General features: G+C 40.6%; 2 protein-coding genes across 2 annotated transcripts in view; one reads left to right on the top strand and one right to left on the bottom strand.

The window, feature by feature from the left end:
- LOC101858347 overlaps nucleotides 1-6,861 on the top strand; it is a gene marked incomplete at its 5' end in the record, with an annotated part of 11,662 nt that extends 4,801 nt beyond the window's left edge. Inside the window, 2 exon segments of the mRNA XM_013084100.1 lie at nucleotides 1,385-1,573; nucleotides 6,274-6,861.
- Nucleotides 6,862-14,520: 7,659 nt separating this feature from the next.
- LOC101860824 (gastric triacylglycerol lipase) overlaps nucleotides 14,521-19,337 on the bottom strand; it is an 8,233-nt gene continuing 3,416 nt past the window's right edge. Inside the window, exons 5-9 of the mRNA XM_035970481.1 lie at nucleotides 19,016-19,259; nucleotides 16,958-17,110; nucleotides 16,089-16,160; nucleotides 15,285-15,356; nucleotides 14,521-14,801 (exon numbers count right to left, since the gene is read on the bottom strand). Coding sequence (XP_035826374.1) covers nucleotides 14,523-14,801; nucleotides 15,285-15,356; nucleotides 16,089-16,160; nucleotides 16,958-17,110; nucleotides 19,016-19,259 — 820 coding nt within the window. The 3' untranslated portion in view covers nucleotides 14,521-14,522. The remainder of the gene's footprint in view (nucleotides 14,802-15,284; nucleotides 15,357-16,088; nucleotides 16,161-16,957; nucleotides 17,111-19,015; nucleotides 19,260-19,337) is intronic.

The following is a 19,337-nucleotide window of genomic DNA, read 5'->3' as shown; positions in this document are numbered from 1 at the left end:
GTACCCATTCCCACCTGGGTGAAGTGAGGAAAATTCGTGTAAAGTGCCTTTCCCAAGGACACAACGTCGGGCCCTTGACGGGATTCGAACCCACGACCTTACGGTTGCGAGTCCGAGAGCCTAACCACTAGGCCACCGACGCCAATCAAGGCTACTTGCGAAACGACGCATCTGATCAGTTGAATTAAGTATATTTCAGACCTCCGCCGTTGGTGTCCATAATGGGTTTAACCACAGATAATGTTACTAAACCGCAGACATGCAGCCAGGAGTCTGACACATTTTATAAGAAAATCAAATCTTAAAGATTCTGTTCCATTTTCCTGCAGTCCAGTGAGGCACAAGGAGAACCACCCTCTGTTGGGTCTTTTTGCGTATATCACTATGGGTTCTTCGTAATCTTTTGGCCGAAGGTGCTTATGGTGTATTTGTTAGCGTCTTCATCAAGAAAGCTGCCTAGGGATGGGAGTTAGATTTCCAAACAGGGAAGATATCTTAAGGGGGGGGGGGGGGGGCTACTCCCCCAAAATCCCGATTCGGCTCAAAATTATGGAATTTGAGTTGTAGGCATTTTTGGCTTCCTCAGCATCTCGTACAACTATTTCATTGCATAAGAACCCCCATAACCGTATTTTTTCCCGTACCTGGTATGTTTGTCACAACCATTCCCTCATAAAGTCAATATTTCATCTTTCTTTATTGGCCGTTTTCTCAAAACGCGACTTTTCTCTATACTTTTTTGAATAACTCCACCATTTCTCATCCAATCTTCATGAAATTTTCACAGATTGAAGAAAAGATGTAATACTAAAACTTTCTTTGCTGAATTATTTTTATATAGAATATAATTTTGTTTGTGGTGTCTGCGGAGTGTGGATTTTCATAAATTTTTTGCAAACTTGAATGCTACCTCAGGAAAAAATTCATTAATTTTTTTCTAAATCGTTTAGGAAAAAAAGCAACACTCACCTCTTCAGATCTAATGTTTATTAACACGCATGCAAAAAAAAAAATCAATTTCCATGAGTGATAAGTGCGGTATTCATTACGTAAGACATGTCAACAAAATCCAATATGGTCGCCGTATCCATGGAAACGAAACATTTTTTCTCAAATTTGATTGCGGATTTTAAGACTCATTAGTGTGCTTGTTATATGAGAAACATTTGGTAAATTTGTTCTAGTAATAAGCGAGATAGCCTTCAGGTGTAACCCCCCCCCCCCTTTCCCCCTCTTAAAGACTATCTCCTTCTTTCTTCAAGGATATATATCTTACAGCCCATGTTGGCACCCACATGCAGAATAGCCTGGCTCCAAACATGTATATGAGCAAAAACAACATGATATCAAAAGGAGCAAAACATTACATTTTACTGCTCTACAGAGCGGACCTGCTCCCTGCGGCAGGAGTCGACTCCCGACCGCCCGGCGACACGTTCCAGTTCTACTCGGTCCGAGCCCCGGCAGGATACCCACAGTCTAGCCAGTGTCCCAGCGCCCAGAGCTTCAACACTTACCCCTGTAAATCTATGGGACCTATCTATGAAGGCACAAAGTGCCCATGCTCCAACAGGTAAATCTGAGTTTGAAGTTTCTAGCTCAAGCCCATTTCAGTACGACTTATTTAAGCTGCTCAAGTTAGGAAAAAAACCCTCAAAAAATGGTATTTTATGCAAAACATTCTCATAATGAAATGTTGGGTCAGACAGTAACGTATTTTTGAGGATATATCTATCGATCTCGATGAGTAGTAAGATCAGTTGCAACCAAAGCAATTTTAATGTTTGCACAAGAACAGTACTGAGAAGGGGAGCTAGCTTCTCTGACTCTGACATAATAAGTTTATGTATCGGGGTTTTATTTTGTACATTAAATATGGTTATCAGGTGTATAATAGATTCTAAAAGCCAGAAGAGGGGAGAAGGTGGGAGGGGATTGGGTGACATTTCCTTTGAGGAGTGAGAATTTGAAGCAGTCCAGCACTTTATTCATCTACGAATCAAATCATCGCATTCCTTTGAAATGGGCAATCCACAAGACGGAATAGAATACTCCTCGGGGAAATGAACTTTTTGAAGACTACAGCTAGATCTATATTTTATGTCTTGGAGAAGCCGTAAGTTGAACGAACGTAAACCTCTCCACGACTGGGAGACACGTGAAATTCTCAGTGGAGCGACCCAAATGCAGCAGGAATCGCTGATTCTTCGTCGTGTGTGACATTCAGAAACTGTTGTATTTAGCAAGTCTCCTAGTGCTCAACGTGTCACAGAAGAAAACACCTGTGGAATTCGACAAGTTTGTTTACCGAGAACAGATACTATCGAAATCAGAACTGTATTCAAAGAAACGTCACCCTTATTGCGCATTCGCTTGTTCTGCTGTGGAACCGACAGTTGCAGCTTGTTTAAGGTCATTTGTAAATCCGTGACCTATTCTTCGCACCCAGGGGTAGACCCCTGCTTCAGTATAACCAGGCCACACAGCCGACACTTTTGATCCCATGAACACCTCGTTTCTTATGCCGTGTCGTCCACAGTGTCCTACCTGTTCCGCAGAGAGCAGGATCTGTTGTTCAAGGCACTGGCTTCAGTGGTGCACGTCATGCAATACAGTCTCATGACTTCCAAGAATTACAAGCCGGGAGCCCAGGCAACTACCCCGCCCCTCCCGCTGGCTGTGGAGTTTCTGAAAACAACGTGGCCTCTCTCTACGCCCCTGACCCCCTGTGCGCATGCCCATATTTCCCCGCACCGTATGTTTGCAGGCCGGTGTACAGTCGAAAATATTTGGAAGATTGTCCTGAACAAGATGGACCTCCAGCTGATAGTTACACCTTCCTCTGACAGAAATAAGACATTTTTTTAACAGAACGATGCATACGGGTAAGGTGTAACGTGCGCTTGTGCTACAATCAGACATCTTTGACGTAATATGCACGATGTTTGCTAGGAGTTATTTATTTTAGAGTGGAAAACTTCCTAGGAGCAAATTGACAATGAGATGCAGTTATTCCGCTTGACCTTTCTTTGAACTCAGGTCTACTGCGAGGAATTCATGTTTATTCAAACGCGAAGGCCTTAGTGTCTCTCAATAATGTCATGAATAAGTTTGCGTCATTCGCATTTTCATCACAGCATTTCTCTTAGGTGTGCACATGTTTTTATGTCCAAAGACAAGAATGTTTTTCCAGTTATCTAACATCTGTGTTTGTTGCCATTTTTTTGTCCAAAAGTTGCCACAAAAATGGCAAAAGTTGCCGAAAAAGCCGCCATTAATTGTCAAGCTTTCAACTACCTGTGACGACGTAATATATTCATATATAAATCTAGTATAGAAGAGGTAACTTATTCTAAAGCACCAGAATGTCTTGTAACATGTTTTAAGCATCCAGAATATTATTTGTAGACACATAGAGTGTAAAAAATGAAAAATGAAGTTTTCACAACAGAATGAAACCAAAATTAGAACAGCACACCAACAACCACAAAAAGTAACAAATAAGGGCGTGTGTCCACCTATCCGAAGATAGGCCGTTTTAACCCGAAACGTGTTTAATTTTAGAAAAGTACAGGATGCTGCATGTAAATTATGGAATCACACACAAGGGGCCTGTCAGTGTCAGTATTCGGTTTTGGTGGAGACACGCTCTAACATAATAACACATTTATATATTTTTTTAAAACGTAGGAACATCAAATTAAATGACATTACCCTATATAAACACACACACACAAATAGAAGAAAAATTAACACACACACAAAGAGGGGAATATAAAAGACAAACAGCAATATGATAAATAGTATGTAATGTACTTATTATTATTCTTCGCATGAAAATAACTATACATGGACACCTTAAAATTATCAAAATATACGTCTATGTAATGAAGTAGCCTTTTCTTTTTGAAAAATGCAAAAAATCGCTGCCGCAATTCGCGGACAAAAAAATGCCGAAAATCACGGCCGAAACGCAGATGTTAGAGTTATACATAATGGTTGTATTAAAAGTTTTGTGTTATACCCTAAGTTACAAATGATAAAGCCTATTGCATTTTATTTTAGAAATATTTCATCTTTAAAAGCTTGTTCCCATAAAATTAGGATGAGAGGGAAATCGAAACATTAGCATCCCTTCCAAAAAGTGTTATATTCTCACATCGTTGTTGTTCAAATGGATACGACTAGGTTCTTTATTCCTGTGACCTTGATGAGAAAAGGCACTTGACACACGTCTATGAATCTTCTGTTTATCTTTTATCGTTAAAATTGAATGCCCCACTAAGCAGAATACAGAAAGTGTGGAAGGTGCAGCACTTGGTCAGCCATTTGGATTTTGTTAGACCGAATGATTCAGGAGAGGCGAAGCAAAAAAATGTAACACACTCGAGTTCAAATTTCGTATTTCCCTATGGCAAACACGGTTGGAAGCTATTACTTCAAGGCAAACAAACATCAAAGCTTGCTCGGAAGTGCACTTCGCTGACTTTTTTTTCATGGAGGATGTGGAAATTTAATTACAAGGAAGCAGGGGCGAAGGCTGACTTGTTTGACAGGGTAATCAAAGTGAGATGAGACCAGATAGGGCCTGGAGATATCACACTCACACAAGTCACAGGAATCTTACTGGCACTGGAGGCGGCAACTCTGAGTTGTGAATGAAAACAAATCCTGAGTTCATGTTGTATGCATATTCAGCCGCTAAAATAATCGTGAAAGTATTTCATTAAAAATGTATTCTAACTAACCTTAAATTTAACTTTAGATTTGAACACACGAACACCAAGGAAAGAAGCAGAGATGTCAGTACTACAATGACATGTTATACCAGACAGCCGAAACACTTTGGTAGAGCATGCCAACTATAAAATTTTTATTTCACATTTGGCTGTTTTTGTCTAGCTTTTCGCGGCCAGGAGCCGGTGTCATAATCGAGGTCACGATCTCATTATAGGACGTTAAAAAGTCGAGGGAAAAAACAAGCACTCGCAGCAGTCAAGATATTATTAGGAGTTAGTTCCCCTCACATCTGTGAAGTAGACTCGACCAGTGTAGTAGTTAGCATAAATAATCAGTGCATGTAGCTGCTTATAACTGTGGCTCGAAAAGGGGAACAGGGTATATGCGGTAATGAAACAGTTTTGACTGCTATGCACATGTTCCCTTCAACTCTATTGGTAGACTCTTCTAGCGTCACTTTAAGCTTACTTAATCAAAGCTTGTGACTGCTTATGGAGTGGCCCGATAGGGGAGAACAGGCTATTTCTGTGGCAATGAAACGGTTTTGAAGGTTAGGCATAGTCTATAGTTCATTGGTGATTATGAACATCTTTTTACATTTAATTTATGAGGTTTACGTCTATGGGTGAATTTGACTGCGACAATGTTTCAAAATTTGGAAGGGAAGCAGTGATTATTTGATTATATAGACGCTTCGCCTCTGCAAGGAAGACAATTCACACAGCTAGCAATACAAAATACCCCATATGGTCACCCAGCCAGGAGAGTGAATGCAACGAACTTCTCAGGCCTAGTGCAGTTGTGCCAGGTGACCGGAACGGATAATTTGCACTGGCGCATTATTGCGCCAAATGACTGCTTAAGGCACGTTTCAGACATAATATGTCTCATGACAGATCGAAAGTTTTCATCATGTCTTTCTAAACAAACGTGACCATATGTCCACAGACCGTCAGCGAACGCTACATTCCCTTTTAGTGATGTCATGAGTTCTGTTGATGTCTTGGGCAATTTATAATGTCACTTAATCAGAATTGTGAAGGCCAGCATGAAATTGCAGAAGTAATTCGCAGGAAAAATACATGGTCCCATGGAGCCTCCCGGGTACGTTATGGGTGGTTGGTGAGTGCCCTGGTGTGGTTTGCTCCTTTCTTATAAACCATCTGTCGTTGTTATCTCTCCTACGTTTTTATTTGTTACTTTCTTGTAACAACCCTTATCTTGTGAATTTACGCGACCTAACTGTGATGCTAGTAGTGCTATAAAACTCTTAATAAAACTGACTATACTTTGGGGTGTCTTATTTTCTTTTGCACCAGCATATGACTTAATTGTAATTTTTAGTTCCTTGTTAAGATAATGCCATCAGAGTTTAGGTATCTCACATATAAAAATCATCAGCACCCACATTTTCAGCCATTATTACGACCTGTTTTACTTTTCGTTCATGAATAACTTGGACCACCAGCTGACAGTACCGCCTTCTCCTGACAGAAATCAGACATCTCTTTACTTGCTTTACTTTTATTCCAGGTGTCCAACAAGAATATATAAGAAACCCTACGATCTTTCTCAGATGTATCCCAAGTGTGTAGACCGCTCTCCTACCCCTCACTTTGTGACCCCGCTGTACTACGAAAACTCGCCATACGTGCAACAGTGTACCACCAGCCCACTACAACTTTTCACAAAGACCAATGGAGCTTGTCGTCAGCCGTGGTCCAAACACCTTAAGCCAGAGTGCCCTGGCAACCAGCCGTCCATCGATCCTAATCTCAATATGTTTCTGCATTGCCACAAAGGCGTCGGAAATCAGAAGTGAACTTGGCATATGCTCTCCGATTAACATGAACTACGTTTGCAAGCAGTTTCCCGCCGTTGGGGCTCCTAAAGACTGTCCTTACTGGTTGCTGCTTCAGTTTGTCACACTGCATGCACGTTGAGGTGTCAGCTTGTACAGAAAACGATCTCTGCAGGACTGTGAAAATACAACAGAGGCTCCGCATAAATAATATGAGTTTGTTAGTTTGTTCTCTACCTCCATGTATTCCTTGTCGTAGTCCGAGAAACAGACAGCAGAATCACTCGCAAAATCCATCACAATAATGCAATTCCAACAGCTCTCACCTCTTTGGTCGACTTGTTAGACAATTAAACTACCGGTATTTAGAGATTTAGGCAATGTTAAAAGAGGAATGGTCTAGAGATGTGGGACAATTTTATTGTGGCGTTCCCCATCTTTGAATCTTCGAAAAAGAACTTTTCTTTTCTTTTCTTTTTTTTTTTTTGTTGAACTCACACCCTCTTGAATTTACTTTGTAAGTACGGTGTGTGGCCTTTGTCATCTTTTTTTCTTTCGTTTTTCTGTAAACTGATGACGGCAGAAATGCTGTTGACTTTTTAGTTTTCAACTCCATCTTTAACATTTAGGAGGAAGAGATCACTTTATATACCTTTCTTTTCTTTATCTCTACTCCGTTTTTTGTAGGGTCGTTTTTTTAAAATCTGATTCTTCAGTGAAAGTCTTGTCTCCATGCGTGTGGATAGTGCTTTTGTCGAACCAGGTGCTTTTATTTCTTTTCAATTTCTTCACTGTCCTTATGTGTTTCTGGGTGTAATGGTTGTTGATTGCAGTCAGTTCCGCTGGCTAGCGATGTTTACCTATCCCAAAGCTATCCATTGGTTATCTGTTTAAACGGAGCTTCTCAACAGCGGCGGCAGCACCACGTCGAAAAGTGATAAAATCAATAACACAGCAGCAGCCCCGCCACCACGACTAATAACAGCAACTAATGCAACAAACTCAATTCTCCAATTGCAGTTGAGGTAACAATTAGAGCAGTAGCTAAAGCGGATGCGCCACTCATAACAAGAAAAACAACACTAGAACCTCTTGCTGTCTCCAAATATTTATTTTTGTTCAAGATAAGGTACACCCAGAAGAGAAATAGTGACCAAAAGAAACAGCATAAACGAATTTATTGCGTGAGTTATGCTGGGAGACTACAACTATAATTTATCGTACAAGTGAATGTATAGCATACAGATATGAGCTGACGAAATTCGTCTGGACAAACAGAGATCAAATGACAGATCAAGTGGTCAAGGGTCCTCACTCAAAAATCTCACATGAAAGCGAAATTTCAACTCCCTTTGAAATCCGAGTGAGGAGTGAAAGAAAATGGAGTTCTTTGCTTTTCTAAGCACATTATTACAGCAGATGCCATTTCGTGTGATGTCTACCTCCGAGAAATAAAAACAAACAAACAGTACAATAAAAATGCACAGGCAAAGAAAGTAGGAAATGATCGATTCAGCAAATCAAAGATAGAGAAACTGCATTTTCAAGGGGGGGGGGGGGGGGGGGGGAGGGGGGTTGGTTTCTTTTTTTATTTCGTTGGTTTTGTATTTGGTTGGGTTGGGGGTTTTTTTGTTTTGTGTGTGTCTATTTTGGGGTATTTTGTTACGGGTTTTTTTTCTGGAAAGGGGGGGGGGTGTTTTGGGGTTTATTTTGGAGTTGTTGTTTAGTTCTTTAACTTTTGTAATCCCAATCATGGAAAGAGTGCTAGCATCCAAATTAGCTGATATTTCACGAGTAGAGTATAAGTAGGCACTTCAGTGAAATTTTTAAACGTCTCCGAGGGCACTAAAATTTGGATTAATGAAAAGAGCTTGGCTTTCTGTTTTCAGAGCTTTTTAAATTGTTGTGCTATCTTTGTTAGTTTAGAAGCAGCGACCGTTTTTGTGAATCAATTTTCGCCCTGATTTGGCCAAATTTTTGCACTGCATTTTGTGCCACCAAAACTCGAAATTTTACTTCACAACGTCATAAAATCCTTAATAATATTTGTATCGTGACCATTGAGGTATCATTTTGTTTGCTGTTTTATGTAGAATCAATATATAAAAATAAAAATCAAGTAAATTAAGAGTAAAATTCTATTTACCGTTTAATTACGTCATAATCGTGACGTCGGGACTCCAATGCCTATTATCCCAAAAAAGAAACGGGCACACTTTCCATAATAATGGTCCGATTTTCAAAAGAAAAACATCACTCATTTTGTTTTAAAGAGTTCTGTAACTTGCTATTGGGGAAAAATGATTAAAATTGAAAGCAGTTTCAATCTTACACGCATAACTCAAGCAGGAATTTGGCGGGTGCTCTGGAATGTGGTTTGTTCCTTTTTTCCCTATTAACAATCAACGGTCCTTATCTCTCCTCGTTCTTTTCTGTGTATGTTACTCTCTTGTAACACCTCTAATCTTCGGGGCTTACATGACCTATTTGTGTTGCAAGTGCCGTTAAACCCAAGCATAACACAGACTTGAAGAATATGAAAAAAATTCAACGAGTATGGTATAAAGCGGGATTATATATATATACCATGCAATGACTCATATCCCGAAGAACAGCGACACCAGTTCTATGATCAACTGAGTGACCTTTTAAACACCGTGGATGACAAAGACAATGTGACAATGATGGAGGACTTTAACGGCAGAGTGGAAACAAAAAAGACGACGTGGGAGAGATACATGCAGCCACACAGTGACAGGGAAACAGATCAAAACAGCAATGGAGAAATGCTATTACAGTTGTGTGCAGAACATGAGCTCGTCATATCAAATACCTTCTTCCAACACAAAAGGAGTCAAGTTAAAACTTGGTACAAATGTAATGATCTAAAGATAACATCACAAATTGATTTTATCCTAGCCAAAAGATCGAAACTGATGTTTTTGTTTGTTTTAGTAGAAGTTTTACGGCGCTGGCAACTGCATAAGGTCGTATGAGCGCCACTCGAAACTGAGAAAAATCAGACACTCAAGAGTGATTCCCATCTACATCACAGACACTGACCACAGACCAGTCATCATGACTATTGACACACCAAACAGGAAAAGGCCAGAAGCAAAGAAACGATGAGAAGGCGTAAATTTCAGAAATATAAATGACAATAACAAGGATAAGATACATGAACGTTTGAAAAATGTATTTCACAAATTTCCCCCAAAATTGATAGACATGGAAGAGGAATGGAGCCACTTCAAAGCATGTGTGTACAGAGCATTAAAAGAAGAGTTCGGCACCAGGAAAACAAGAGCGCAGAATGACCAAGTGAAGGAAGCCGTCCAACTGAAGAAAAGGGCATTCAAAAAGTGGTAGAAATCAAAGACGGAGGAAGATTACATCCTATACAGAAAGGACCGCCGCAATACATCAAGGGTAGTAAAAGAAGCTAAGAACAGATCCTGGTCAGTACATGGAGAACAGCTGGTAACAGAATGTAAAGAAAACCATTGAGAGTTTTACTAGAGAGTTAAAAAAGCATGAGGAGGCGGGAAGAACCATTCAACCAAATTGAAATAGTCAATGATGAGCACGGAAAACCCTATTTTCAGAAAGCCAAAGATTAAGGAAAGATAGAAAGGCTATTTCCAGGAGCTGCTGAATCCTACAGCAGAAACAAGAGCAAACAGCTTCTCACCGAAAGAAACCACTCCAGAACCATCACTACTGCTGAGTGAAATCCAACCTGTTATAAAGAATAGCCCCATAAACAAAGCGATAGGCGTTGAAAACATCACAGCAAAAGAGATCAAACTATACGGCCATATCGGAGAACTCTGGCTATGGAGGATATTTAACCTGGCCTGGGCGACAAAAACAACACAAAAAAGGAATATCCTTTCTCAGCCGTGTGGATATAACGTTTGCTAAGATACTGGAAATGAGGATGAGACCAATTGTAGAGACTCAACTCAGTAAACCCCAGTTTGGCTTCAGAAAAGGCAAGGGCTGTACTGACGGTTTTTTGCATTCGGACAGTTGTGTGAGACTGCCATTGGACATGACAAGACCTCAATATCGTCTTGTGGACCACGGAAAGGCGTTCGACAGGGTAAATAGATGTCAACTTTGGGAAGTCTTAGAGGTTTTAGTAGAGGTTTTACGGCACCCGCAACTGCATAAGGTCACATGAGCGCCAAGGGGTGGATGTCAATAGAGAAGTCCTTACAGAGAATCAAACTTACTCTGCTCACCTTTCTAGCTTCTACAAAACAAAGTCTGCTTAGACTATCAAGGCACCCCGGAAACAGCGGGTCACAAGAGTGTGACAAACATACAAAAGAAGTAGAGGAAAATGACGATAGTAAGGATTAGGAAAGAAAAAGGCGCAGTTCCCTGTTATAGTTCAGGCATAGCTATGAGCATGCCATTGTTCGATCAGCCCATTTACAATTCTACTGTGCATTAGAACGTCCCCTGTTTTGGAATGGCATAAAGACACTTCAGTCAGTGGCATCGCCCCCGAGGGGAGGGGGTAGTCTTAGAGTAATATGGTGTTAAAGGACAATTGCTCAAGAACATCATGGCACTTTATAAAAACAGCCTGAATGCCGAAAGGTCAACAGAAGGACTATCGGACTGTTTCCCCATCACGTCTGGGGTGAGACAAGGGTGTGTTCTCTCTCCGCGTCTATTCATCACTTACATGGATAAGATCACGAAAGCAGCAAATGACAACATCAATTAACTGAGCGAGCTTGTATCTGCTGATGACCAGAGTACATTAAATACAGATGAAGAGGAATCACAAAAAAACACACCACAAAATTAATTAATGAGGAATATAAACACCTATACATAAAAATCTTTATTTCAAAAACAGAAGTTTTGAAGGCAAGAAAAAAACCAGGGAAACTCAACATCTTTATTGACGGAACACAACTCCAACAAGTACGGAATTTAAATATTTGGGAAGCATCTTCTCACTAGTTGGGCGTAAGGACAAAGAAAAAGAACCATGAAGGCAAATGTAGTGACCTACCAGCTAGCATCCCTTCTCAGTCACAAGAACATCCCAACTGAAGTGACATCCCCAGCTCATCAATAGAATCTTCATACCAACATTAACATACCAGTGCCAAACATGGTCTCTAAACAAGGCATGAGAAAGGAAAATCAATGCACGCAAAATCACTGGTTTCTGCAAAACCACCAACGCCACCAGAGGAGACCGCATAAGGAACGAGACCATACGTCTACCAGTAGTAAATTTATTAGAGCGTCAAAGAGTCAAATGTTTCGGACATCTAACCAGAATGCCCCAGAAACAACTAGCGGCTAGAGCTTACCACACCCGCGAATCCGGCTTTAAATCAAGAGGAAGACCAAGAAAAACCTGACTGGATGGGGTTAAAAAGGCCCTGGAACAATATAACTAATTAGCATATCACAGACGCCGAAACCTGCACCTCCCCTCGACATCCTAAGGATACCAGAAGAAGGAAAATGTAAAATAAAGTAAGAACTGAGGAGCAAAAGTGCTCACTTTGTTGCAACTGGCATCTTTCTTCAGGGTTGTTTCATCAGTGGAAAAGAGTAATAGGCTTACACAGCTAATACCGTGAGTCGTGGAAGGATGGCGGCGGTGGCGATTATAAGACAAATAAGACAAGAAGGATATATAATAAAGAAAATGTATGAAGTTGAAGAGCAGGTAAAGTGGGATGGAAAAGAAAAAGAGAGGTATGAAAATAAGAGGGGAGTGGGAACACACGAAACCACACACACACACACACACACACACACACACACACACACACACACACACACACACACACACACACACACACACACGTACACACACACCCAGAGAGAGAGAGAGACAGAGAGAGAGAGAGAGAGAGAGAGAGAGAGAGAGAGAGAGGGGGGGGGGGCATGCAGTGGATCCCACAATCCAGTACATAGCATTTTTCGTTCTTGTTCATACGACAGAAAAGAAAGAAAATCTGGATCGGTACTAACAATAGACCTAAGAAACTTTATCAAGCAAATAATTGCATCAGATACTTTAATAGGAGTCCCAATTTAATTTTTTACTGTGTTAACAAACACGAGTCCGGACTCTTCAAACTAGATCTAGGTCCTAGACCTACGCAATGAAAGGCTTTGGGCAGGGGAAAAAGGAGGGAGGGGGGAGCTCAGTGAACAGGAAATACTTGGGTCTAAAAAGTCTCGTTTTCTTTATACTATCGAATGAACTAAGGCCAAATGTGAGATCAGTGATTATAAAACATTACCAAAATTGATTAACTTTTTGAACTAAAGTTTAAAAATCTCTTGGTGATGTATTTCCCTGTCTCGTACATTTCAAACAATGAAGAGAGGGAGCCAAAAGCTCAAGGCGAAAATGCGTGACGTCACGACTCTGCGCGATGTCACGGTGGAAGGGTTCAGCTAGGTTTTCGCGGATTTGGTTGATAAAAGGGTAAGACTACACTAGCCAAGGTAAGACTTCTACGATAACCATTTAAACGTTTTCTGGAAGCACAAAGAATGCTTTACCAACAAGGGTAGTTTGAAAAAAATATGACGAGAAAATTTATCAAAAATCAATGGTTAAAAATTGTCTATTTTTCAACTTGAAATATTTCGAGACTCATTAGTCGAACATCGACCTGGAAAGAAGCGTTTTGAAGGCCATCCACAGGTCTTTAAAGACATGTATCGGATTTGAATATTGGTCCCCTAAATTAAACAAAATATAGGCAGTTTGAACCCACTGTCGCGATGAGACGTCATGTCCGGAAACAAAACCCTATGGGACTTTCCGAAGCCAAATGACGCTATAGTGAGGGCGTTCACTGAAGTGCCTAGTATAAGGATTCATTTAACTTCAAGTATTATATAAATGAGAGGATATCGCATGAATCGTTGCAAATAATTTTAAAAAGTCTCTCTCTCTCTCTCTCTCTCTCTCTCTCTTTTTTTTTTTCTCTCTCCCACTCTCTGTGTGATATGTATAAAATATATAAAAACATGATGACAATCATCAAGTGTCAGATCTGAAACAGACATCGGTGATCATGGATCCATATTCATTTCTCCCTTCGAAAGCTGTCACCCATCTGTTTTGGTTCTTTGCATAAGTTTCTCTGCCCCTGCCTGGTTTGACATATATTTTGTCGTTGACAGCAAGATATTCAAAGCCGTCATGGTGAGTCAAGTGGTTTAGATACTGCATTTGTGGCTTCCTTGTTGTTAATGAGCAGCCCCGTGGATCTCTGTCAATACTTCTTTGTTTGGTTTCTTTTCTGTCTAAGAAATTCTCATAAAATCTCCTTAGAAGTCACGTTTCTATTGTTTCTATTTTGTTTGCACTGTCTTGGTAACAGTCCATCGTATCATATATACACATAATATTATTACCTGTGCAATATAGCATGAATGATCATATTTTGTTATTTTGTTTTTGTAAAGTGCAACTGCATAAGTCATATGAGCGCGGGGGACACACCTAATATTTTCAGTTGGTAGGAAATTTTGAATTTTGCCCGGGTGGCGGCCGAAGCCTACTCTTATCGATTTTATACCACCAAGGGATCTTTAACGTGCGCAACTTGCACACGGGCCCTCCGAGATTTTTCGCCCTTGTCCGAGAAGGCTAGGTGTAGATCTTTCCTACCAGAAGATCAGGGGTGTGGCTGAAAGACAGCAGTACGAAGAAGCGAAGGAGTAGCAGTAGAAAGGCCGTAGAAAGAATCAGGAGCCCAGAGGAGGGGGCAAAGGAGGTGAGGGGTGGGGTCAGAAAGTGGAATTGAAAGCGGACAACAGAACATTGCTAGAGACCAGGAAAGGAGGTGAAAGAAGACAATTTTAGAGAAGAAAATTTTTCGGTCGCTACCCGGATTCGAACCCGGGACCTTTGAATGAGAGGCCAACACCTTAACCTCTAGGCCACGAGAGCACCCTATATTTTGTTATTTGTATGTTATTCGTTCAACTTAAGTTTGCTCTTTACAATACAAACGCTCAGCACATGTCTTAAGGAAAACACAATCTCTAAAATATATTTATATATGACAGAAGGTGCATCAAACGCCCAAATGAAGTCCAAGTGCTCATAACGTTTGACGTAGACATCTTTGGAGACGTTCAACTGTGGCAAGAGCCAATTGACGTCCATCTTGTTCGCCAGCAAGTCATGACCCCCTCTGAACACAGCCACCGGGACTTTCATATTACTCGGGTAGTACAAGGGTGGTGTTGGCTGAAATAGAAATATTGAGCTAATAGTAGCTTTGTTATTGTTGTTAGGTTTTTTCGCAGTCTACCTTAAATCGGATTAGCGTACTACTACTACTACTACGCTTCTACCCACCTCCCTCCTTCTCGCTCTCACCCCCTCCCTCTCTCTCCCCCCCCCCTCTCTCTCTCTCTCCCTGTCTCTCTCTCTGTCTGTTTGTCTGTCTGTCTATCTATCTATCTCTCTCTCCCTCCCTCTCTCTCTCACTCTCTCTGTCTGTCTGTCTGTCTGTCTGTCTGTCTGTCTGTCTCTCTCTCTCTCTCTCTCTCTCTCTCTCTCTCTCTCTCTCTCTCTCTCTCTCTCTCTCTCTGACCCTTTTTGTAGGTTTTTTCGACCCACCCCCCACCCCCCGTTTATAACATTCGACCGTTAATAATAGTGGTAAACCTATGATAATCCCTGAAATTTTCTTCCAAAATATAATAAAGTTTATACATGTACTATTACCTGATTATAACGCCGCATGTTAGCTTCAGGAGACCCGTAGTCAAATTTCTGGAATTCTTTTGAGTTAACCATCTGAAAGTAGTGAAAGAGAAGCACACTTAAAACATTCAGTTGAGTCATTTACAAACGAAAGCGCAAAGCACCTAGATGAAATAATAGGCGTTTATTAGATATCGAGACTAGGGCATCATACAATTTACAAAAGATCGATTTTCATCGAAGACAGCGGTGCTTGCCACAATAGAAGAATGGGTGCTTCATTTTCTCATCAAAGAATACCGCAATTTGCAAGTTAATCCCACATGTGTGTGTGTGTGTGTGTGTGTGTGTGTGTGTGTGTGTATTTGCGTGTGTGTGTGTGTGCGTGTGTGTGTGAGTGTCTGTGTGTGTGTGAGTGTGTGTGTGTGTGTGTGTGTGTTTAACGTAGGTATTTTCACCCCCATCGACATAATTTATTTCATTAAGGAGGCAGATTTCGCCTGTCTGGGCTTACCCGGGTTGAGGTGGATACACCATCCCAGTAGAAAGTTCGAGATTTTCTATAAAAAATCTCTCCACATTGGAATCGAATTGATGTCTTCTGCTGGCTATAGTGAAGCTCTTAATTTCTACATAAACGACTTGGGTCCTTTTAGGTGTAGTTAATTAAGAATTATTATAACATATCATATATCTATACATATTTTCCCAGGCTTAAATCAGTCCCATTAAAAAGCTAACCGAGTCTTTTCTCGAGAAAAGAAATTAGATGCGGCCATAGATGTTAGGTGAAATTTCAAAAAAATTCTGGAAATTTCTACTCACCTGAGCCCAGTGCAAAATGTTCGTGGTTGAGGTTCCAGCAGGATTGTGTGCCATATACACCGGTATTCTAGTCTGAGAGATGAAAAAACTTTTGTTTTTTTTACTCATGATGATGATGATGATGATAATGATGATGATGATGATGATGATGATGATGATGATGATGATGATGATTGTGGTGGTGGTGGTCGGGGTGGAGGTGACGGTAGTGGTCGTGGCAGTGACGATGATCCTTCTGTTATTATATTCCTTACTTCCACGCACCTGCCCCCCCCCCTCTCTCTCTACCACTTCTGGCTTTAGTGTTCCCTTCTCTCTGGCCTTTGAGATTTGTTCTCACCGCTCCTTTAAATGTTGAGACATGTATGTACGCACTTTAGTTTTTATAGCCTGTGTATATCTAGATTCTTGCCCTTTATTTTTGTGAATGTTCCTGAGGAAGCCCGTTGAGGGCGAAACGTTGAACTGTGGATAATATATTTTTTGGAAACACAACAAGGTCTTAACTGTTTTAATATCTTCTTCATACAATGATGATGATGATGATAATGATGATGATGGTGGTCGGGATGGAGGTGGCGGTAGTGGTCGTGGCAGTGATGGTGATGATGATGGTGATGGTGTTGGTGGAGCTGTTACTTTTTTGCTGTTGGTGCTATTTTAATATTAATATCGTCGCAAGAACGCAAAGGTCCAGATTGTTATCCCAAGGGGTTAGGAGTTTCCCATGTTCTTTCTATGATATGTCCATCAAGCCAAACGTGTTTCTGTTTGAATGCTTATAGTATCATAGACAACAATGCATCCAAAGAAGGTATATGATTATATGATAGACAAAAAGTAGGAAAAAAACATCTTGACAAACTCACTTGATTTAGAGATGCAGGGTCAAAGCCACCTGCAAGAAACAACAAGTTTTCACAAATCTCAGTCCCCCACTTCAGACAGAGCTCCCCTTGCAGATATCGCAGAAATCGTGGTGGGCACAGGAACTCTCCGGGTCCTAACATGTCGAAGAAAGCCTATTCAATATGAAAAAACCCCCATTATTTATACGCCTGTTAGTTATTGTAAAGAAATATGAATGCGCAAGCCTGAAATAAAACTTATTCGAACAACCTCTGTCATAGTAAAAGACTTATCTTCAGTCAAACATGGCAGTATTCCAATGAGTCACTTGTTCATAGAATAGTTCCAGCCCTGCTCAACATAGCTTTTTCATGTATTTTCACCCTCACCATCATTGACTTAGTATTATAATAACTTTACTACCGCTTCCTAATAGTTCTATCTTATATTTTATGAATATGAGTGGCCCCGTTGGCCTCCTCAGTACTTCCTCGTTTGATTTCTCTTCTTTTCATGAAATTCTCAGAAGTCCCCTTAGAAACAATATTTCTGTTGCTTTTATTTTGTTTTCCTTATCTTTGATAAATATCGGTAATAAAACGTATTTTGTGTGTAATAGTAATATAATATGAATGAATATTTAACTTTTATTTACCTTTACTTAATGCATGTAGATCTATTATCACACCCACATCTAATGAAACCTCATAACAACATTTCGTGAGAAAAAATAATATCGTACCTCTTTGGTGAACCGTCTACGAGTATGAGTTAACATCCACAGCACCATAACCAAATACTATTGCTGTTCTTAGTGGTTATATTTTGAGTGCCACGATGTATCGGAACGTAAATGAGAGCATTGACAAAGCGTGTTTTATCAGCAACTTTGTTAATAATGTTAATACCAAAAAATCATACTTTCTCAACACTTCTTGTATTGTATAAAGGGAATTAAGAACTTTAAAAACTTGCTGCTTTTCTTTCCGTGATACAATTTCCCCAATATAATATAAAGTCGAGTGCCGATTTCCATGACTCAACCGTCAACGCCAGGGACAATAATGACATGCAAGTCTTTGTCAGCTTCCCACCTGGCACTGTTGACACAGTATACAAATAAGGCAAAACTGAAAGTGAAAGTCAGGAAAAGGACTGGGAAACTCGAAAGCAAATTGTTAGCTTGTTCACTTTCGTCTGTCGGCGTAAAAAAAATTCTACCTCATTTATTAATTTATCTAGATCTATGCCCACAAAACTGTGCATGGCACTTCTGCAGGTCAGTGACCAAACTTTTTTTTTCCAAAAGGTCTTGATCCAGTACTAAAAAGTTTTTCTCTTTGGCCCAATTAAAAACCGCTCTTGTACAGGATCACTAAAATAAATGACTTACAGGAACCTTGCCTAAAATGGCTCAGTTTGAAACAGCAATACCACCTCTCATTTCAGTGAAAGCTTATCGATTTCACGCCCCCCCCCCCCTTTCCGTCTCCATGTGCTGCACGTGCTCCACGTGAGTCTCGAAAGTGATCACCTCGTCTCTTGAATCGCGTTCGTACGTTAGGCCTAGAATGTGGTGTTTAGCAAAAACTTTTTATGTTTGAGGTGCACTCGGTGAATCACTTACTAGATTCTAGATCTAGGCCTATTTGTTTGACGCGCTTTAGGCTTACATCAAAGAAAAACCTTACTTTTCATTGACGTTTATGAGTGGGCTTCTAGATTCTGTTGGTCATCCAACTTTTAGACCCGTATGCAGAGATCTGAGAGCGATTTCATTTAGCCTTGTTTTAACCGCTGTCAGACGAAAGTGAGCAAGCTATAGATCTAGAGAAACTGCTGCTGTGTGGAAAGATAGATGGAAAGAAGATCAGGGGAAGACAAAAAACAACATACACAGACGGCCTGAACAACTATGAAACGAATAACGCAAAGAGAAAAACGGAGCTGACCAAGAAGACAGAGAACAGGAAGGAATGATTGGGCACCATGATCGTCATTGTTTGCTCCAGACTAGACACCCGAAGGAGAAGAAGAAATTTAATATTATGGCCGCTCCAAAGTTCATGAAAACTTACTTTGATTTCATTTGCAAATGGTGCAAGTTTTGCGATCGCTACAGATGTGTGGCCAACACGAGCTGCGGGAGCTAAGGCGAAAAAGTGCTTGATGTGTGAGGCCAGCTCCTGGTCTTCAGAAAACTGTGCGAATGCCATCGTTGTGCCCTGAGAGTGACCGACATAATACACCTGGTCAGCTCCAGTTTTGTCGCGGATGAAGTTGATCATGGCTGGAAGGTCGAATCTGGCCATTTCGCCCCAGCTGTAGACAGGATTAAAATATATAAACCTGTTTAACAATATTCTGAATGACCGTTTTGACGACAGCTAGCACCTTCCT

The sequence above is a fragment of the Aplysia californica genome, unplaced genomic scaffold (genome assembly GCF_000002075.1).
Source record: "Aplysia californica isolate F4 #8 unplaced genomic scaffold, AplCal3.0 scaffold00271, whole genome shotgun sequence".
NCBI lineage: Eukaryota > Metazoa > Mollusca > Gastropoda > Aplysiida > Aplysiidae > Aplysia > Aplysia californica.
The sequence above is the reverse complement of the archived record's forward strand: the minus strand, read 5'-3'. Positions and strand labels throughout refer to the sequence as shown.